The sequence below is a fragment of the Fragaria vesca genome, linkage group LG5, assembly GCF_000184155.1.
Source record: "Fragaria vesca subsp. vesca linkage group LG5, FraVesHawaii_1.0, whole genome shotgun sequence".
Taxonomy (NCBI): Eukaryota; Viridiplantae; Streptophyta; class Magnoliopsida; order Rosales; family Rosaceae; genus Fragaria; species Fragaria vesca.
The window spans coordinates 5,620,362-5,626,794 of NC_020495.1; the positions used below are offsets into that span (position 1 = coordinate 5,620,362).

Here is a 6,433-nt window from a genome sequence, read left to right on the forward strand (position 1 = left end):
CAAAGATAATGAAAAAAGGGCGGGGGCTCCAATACAGTATATATAATAATAAATAGGTAAGTAAAATCAAAAATCAAAAACTAAAAAACAAATAGAAAAGAAACAGTAGCTCAGACACAGAGACTATAAAAGATGCTAATCTTTAGAATAACGAGAAGGGTTAACTCTGCACATTGTGAGTATTGATATTCATCTGTGAACCAAACTGTTTAGGTTTTACACAAGGTAATACCAGACATAAGGGCTCAATGTAACAAACCACAAGGAGTCAAGGGGCGATTGAACTGTGCCTACAGCCTACTCTAAATTTATGTCTTTCTAATATATCGATATGACTTGAGAATTGAGCTCGGTCCTTCATAAAATGTTTTACGGTATGGGGAAGACTTGTCTACGTGATACAGGGTAAGAAGACGATTAGCTACAGAAATCCAAGCTAACAACACGGAGGATGATCTTCATCTTCTTCCATCTCATCAGGATCATCCCTGTATTGACAATTGCAAACCATGGTATTAGATGGGGTCAGGTAATTAGATAGATGAAAATAAACCTCACTTTTATCAGAGGAAACATCATATATATATACAGTGTTTTGAGACTGCAAGTCTGAATGAAATTGAAAACCTGCAGTGTATTTATCTTTCTAATGCATAACCATATCAAACTGCATCTCCGAAAACCCACAGAAAACTAAAGTTCAATAATAAGACAAGAAACAAAAACAACACGTATGAATACAGAACCCTAACCTCATTCCCATATCAAAACCACGGAGACCAGCAGGATTCCAAGGCTTCTCATCATCGTCATCCGGATCAGAATCATAGTCCACGCCATCCCAAATGCGACGCTTTGGTCTGTGGTCCATGCGCTCTTCTGCCTACATCCACTCAAACCAGTAGTAAGGTTTAGAAACAAGGACAATGAAAACATGAAAAGAATCCAATTATTTTCTCACTGGTTACAAACCTCCTCTGGGACTTCTGTAATTGGTGGTGTTGTCTGGAAAGGGACACTTGGTGTATGAGGTAACCTAGAGAGTTGCTCCAGCAGTGTATTCCTAGGGAAGATAATAATCAATGACAAAATTCGCACAGTGAATTGAACATCAACAGCCCAGCATTCTCAACATATGTTTCCAAGCTAAACTTTCTTTTCAAAGTCCAAAAAATTACAAACTCTCGAGAAAGGAAACAGCACATATATGGAATTTGGTACAGCAATAAAAAAAGGTGCAAACACCATATTTAAAATGAGACAACAAGTTGAATTGAAAACAGATACCTAACAGGCCAAAGTCACTGTGTGAAGAAGGTGAGGAATAGATAAAACCAAAAGTTGAGAGATAGTCAGGTAGGTAGTTTTTCAATGGAAAACTAAGATTGCTTGTGGGACATTCGTAAAAAACAAACTTTGAGAGAATTCTAGGTCCCATTGCAAAATATTATCAAAATCTGAGAACCATTAAGCACAAACACTGTCCAAGTTACCTCCAATAGCCAAATTACTTGGGATGAGCTGTTTCCAGTTTGCAATATATTACGAAAATTCTAAAGTTCAGACCACAGGATTCTACCACAAACATTTCTCAGTCAATGCATATTTGACATGTACATCTGTAATTATCCTTTTAAAAGTCTTTCAATATCAATTTGGATAGATTTCATATTCCAGCATCCACAGTCACCAATTAAGAGTAAAGATTTGAAGTAAACAACACTATAATACAGTCATTACCACCAGCTGTTATAAGTAGTGCAACAAACTCACCTTATATTCTCCATGTCTTTGGGTGTGTTTAGGTTCTCCATGTTGCAAGTGTCAACGTGTAGAGTGTAATCTGGGCCAAAATACTCATAGTATTCATTGTAAGGCAGTTTATTTTCAGGCTCCACCCCAACAGCAACAGCTGTCTGTTACAAACAGATGTGTACTCATATTAACATCTCATCACATACATAGATTTCAAAAATAATTAAAACAAATACAAGATGTTATGGTGTATCAAAATGGAAAGGAATACGTGAGATAAACCTCATAGCACCAGCAACGAGCAACATTCCTGATCGTGTATCCTCCACCGCCCAAAACCATCAAAGGAACATTGAATGAACGAAGATAGCGAAGACAATCAGCATGACCTTTGACAGATAAGTTGAAGCACCCCAACCGATCACCAGACAGTGAATCTGCTCCACACTGAAGAACAACTGCATCTGGCTGATACATCTCCATGACCTTCTGGATGAGGGGCCTAAACAGACTCCGAAAATTCTCGTCATCCATGCCATCATTCAGTGGGACATTCAAGGCATAATTTTTCCCAGGCCCTGCTCCGACATCCTTGATATGCCCAGTCCCTGGAAAGAAATCGCCAAACTTATGGAAGGACACGGTCATTACCCTGTCAGTGGTGTAAAATGCCTCCTCAACTCCATCTCCGTGGTGCACATCAATGTCTATATAAAGAACACGCTGTGCAGCAAGAATTACCAGACCCATAAGCAATTATATAAACAATAAAACAACGAAACCATTTGATACAATAGATGAACGAAAAACAGGTTGACACTTCAACCATACGTATACAGCATCATCGGGATAGAAACATATCTCACATTCACCAGTAGTTATCACTTATCAGTCATTCAAAAGTTTATCACTTTCAACATTAGTGACCCCAAATTACTTCCAAGCTATTAAAGGCAAACGAGCATACAACAACTAAGAAATAGCATAGCCAAGTAACTACAAGCCCTCTCTCACAGTAACAAGCACCTAGCACTCTTACTTAACAAGCAGAAACCCCAAAGGAGATGAAGTACAGTAAAAACTTTCCTGTATTGACAGTTGCACAACTAAATATCATTTTGATTCCAATTTTCATCTAATTCAACTTTCCTAGCCCTACATTACTTGCTTGTAACTCTAAATCACCAAATGCCGCTACCACAGTAAAAACCTAGAATCACATTTACTTTTCTAGTATCAAATCAAAGCAAAAATTACTGAATGCAAGTGTAGTAACTACTCCACACATAGAAATCAACCTAAAGTTAGAGTAACAAATCATTTCTTAAACCTAAGATAAACGATTAGGGTTAATAGAATGTGAAATATTACCCTGTGAACCTTGAGAAGCTCCAGAATGCCGAGCACGATGTCGTTGACGTAGCAAAACCCTGAGGCCTCAGACTTCTTGGCATGGTGGAGACCGCCGGCCCAATTGATGGCGATATCGCAGTCGGTCCGGTTCAGCTTGACGGCGGCGCCGATAGAGCCGCCGGAGGAGGCCTGGCAGAAGCCGAAGAGGCCGTCGAAGACGGGGCAGTCCTCGCCGACGTTGAAGCGCTTGAGGTGGCGGGAGTGGACGGCGTCGGAGAGGGTTTCGGGGGAGACGGAGGCGAGGAAGTCGACGTAGTCGTCGGAGTGGAACTTTCTGATGTCGGCGGGGGCGGCGGGGAAGGGGCGGTTGATCTCCATGCGGCGGTGGAGGCCGTAGTGGACGATCAGGTTGTGGGCCATGCGGATGCGGTGGGGCTTCATGGGGTGGCCTTGGCCGTAGTAGTAGTCGCCGACGGTGGGCTCGTAGAAGTAGCTCACGCGCCGCTTCGTTGCGTCGGGGCCCGACGGCAGTGAAGCTCCGCTTGAGTCCATCATCGCTGGCTGAGTCTCTCTCTCTCGCTTTGCTCCTCTCCTCTCTTCTTCTGCAATAAAAGAGTGAAGAGTCTAGTGGCTTCGAGCCTACGACTAGTCGTAATTTAGATGGACTTTCGGGTCGGGTGTAAGGCAAAAAACGGGTTAGTCTTGTGTCTTTTCAACTTTCTTTGAAACTGCGTTGGGCTGGGTTTATTATCTGTTGTTTGGCCCAAACTAGGTTATGTACTAAATCTTGTGTTGAAATGGAATGAGTTTGATGGACACAAAATCTCAAATACAAGTGAAAAGTAGCCTCTGTTGACCAAAACTCATTCCATTTCAACACAAGATTTAGTACATAACATAGTGATATGCACTATGATGTACATGTGTATTATAGACCTAGTTCAGTAACGTGTGCTTGTGACTTGTAAGCAAGTATATACATGACACGAGGTAACACGATTCGACGTATTGTTGTTAGATTAATATGTACTTGCGGTTTTAGCTTTGTTAATTTGTTTACAAAATATGGTGTCAAAATCTAAAGGGTTGGATTAGAGCGTACATCATGTCTTTGTTTCTTGGAATGCGACTAAATTGTTTGGTCAAATCATATATAAGTTATGCGTTATGAGCGCCTGGATCTTACACTTTTGCTCTTGAACAAGCAACAATATTTGTATGTTTGTCATGTCACATAAAATATCATGGTGTGACAAAATAAAATGGTTTTTGCTACTTTGGTAAGGATCAAATAAAAACACTTATTGTCAACAAACTAATAGGTAAACTAATGTGATGTGAGATTTTGGAGGATACTAACAGTAACAAAATAAATGCAATGTGAAACAACCTCTATATTTTAGCCCCATATAAAGAAAAAAAATGCGGTGACATACAACTAAGCTAAATGTTAAGGGCTTCACAAGTAAAGCCGCAAACAACAGTGTCTAGAATTAGAACTTAAGCGTTAGGGTGGTTTTTTTAATAATTTAGTAATTAGTTATTTTAGTTTATTAACCTCGTTCTTTTTTAGAATATAAGATCAATATGCTATAAACGATGGGCTTATGAGAAGGCATAATTTGTATTATGGAACTAATATAGTTAAGTACATGTTATTTTGCCTCTCTTAAACCATCAAGAACCATGTGAACCGAGTTAGAAACTTAGAATCGTACTGGTGTCAAATCAAGAACTTTGTTATCAATTGGAGACCTGAATATTAATCAGGATTATCCCTTGGCTTTGTGATTGAGTGATTAGACGTGGGAAGGTTTAACTTCTCAAGGCACTCTAATTGCAACTTTTGACTTGAAAAATTTGTAGTGGATTACCGGATTTGATGTATGGATGGACTGAAAGGGGACCGAGGAAGTTAATCACCCCCAATTAAAGTTAAGTATGACAATTAGTGTGATAAGATATCCCCACTAAAACAACCTGCACACAAAGGAAAAGAGCCATCATGAGAACCATTTTGCTTATCGATCCCAATTCTTAGTCTTAATCTAATTCATTAGTGATAAAACTTACAAGTTAAAACATTTCTAACAAGATCCTCATCAAGTTTCTTTGCTCGTGCTTGCAAAGATCAACCATGCACTTATGTTCTTATTCGAGCGATTAAAATTGTATTTGATGTGTTCTACGACTTTTAGCAAACTTTAGGTATGTCCGGTAATCATGTTTTCTTCTTTCATTAATTTCGTTTTAGATTACATGTTTATTAGGTCTCTTTGATCCCCTGTCGGCAATATCCATTCAAATCTCATACTGTAATTAAACAGTTGTGTTAACGTTGGCTTATTATTTGAAAAATACAACTAATATCAATGAAAATGCACATTCCGTTATCTAGGTTTTTTTATCAATCTTCATAAAAATTCTTATATATATGACGCGCAACACATAAATACAGTTTTAACTTTTTATTTGTTAGGACAACACAAACATAAATGCATGTATATATATTTAAATCATATATTTTAACCATCAACATGGTATCACGTATTCACACACCGTACACTGAAGACCTATGTCGATCTCACTAGTCTGTTTGGACTTTGGAATGTAAGGCATCGGACACTCATATATGCATATTATTTCTTCACCATAAAAAGAGTGATGTCCCCAAAAGTGAAGGTGTCGTCTTAATTGACCGGTACGGTGGTATGAAAGTTGGACGGAGAAAGAAGTAGCTCAATTCCTTGACGACAATGAAATATTCTCTGATCAGAAATATACACCTACATATATTTTTATGGAGACAAATAAAAAGAGAGAGGGCTAGCTGGGCAAGGGAGCTAATCATTTGGGGCAAGGATGAAGGCAAAGAAATGGGGTTTCCATGGCTTTACTTTCACTATCATTCTGCGATCATCATAATCTCTTGAAAAGGAAGCTCTCTCTAGCTGCTTGTTGGTCGATGCAGACTTTCGTGAAAAGGACTCTGCCTTTTATAGGATATACAATTGAAACAAACCATATATGATATATATGTACCACTGGTTCCAAGCTAGCCAATGTCTGTTTCAATATGTATGATATGTCACACATTTATATAATTACACTGTACGATTGTAAGGTACTCATAAGTCTTGTGGTCCTTAATTAGGGATAGGACTAATGAACATCGATCATATACATGGTTAGTAGTGGAGGCCCCCTATGAAACGTACCACAAACTCGTGTGACGCATTTTACGAGCATGAAAAAATATGAATAAGTATGATGATTGTTTTATACACACATTGGTGTATTGAATAGTTTATTGCGGTAGTTAATT

General features: G+C 38.7%; 1 protein-coding gene across 1 annotated transcript; it reads right to left on the reverse strand.

Moving 5' to 3' along the window:
* Nucleotides 1-121: 121 nt before the first annotated feature.
* LOC101309835 (histone deacetylase 6-like) lies at nt 122-3,663 on the reverse strand. The gene is made up of 6 exons (XM_004299084.1): nt 3,127-3,663; nt 2,038-2,478; nt 1,774-1,916; nt 973-1,063; nt 753-883; nt 122-488 (listed from the first exon to the last, which is right to left on the reverse strand). Exons 1-6 carry the CDS (start codon nt 3,661-3,663, stop codon nt 437-439), a joined length of 1,395 nt encoding a protein of 464 aa, XP_004299132.1. The 3' UTR covers nt 122-436.
* Between the last annotated feature and the right edge of the window lie 2,770 nt (nt 3,664-6,433).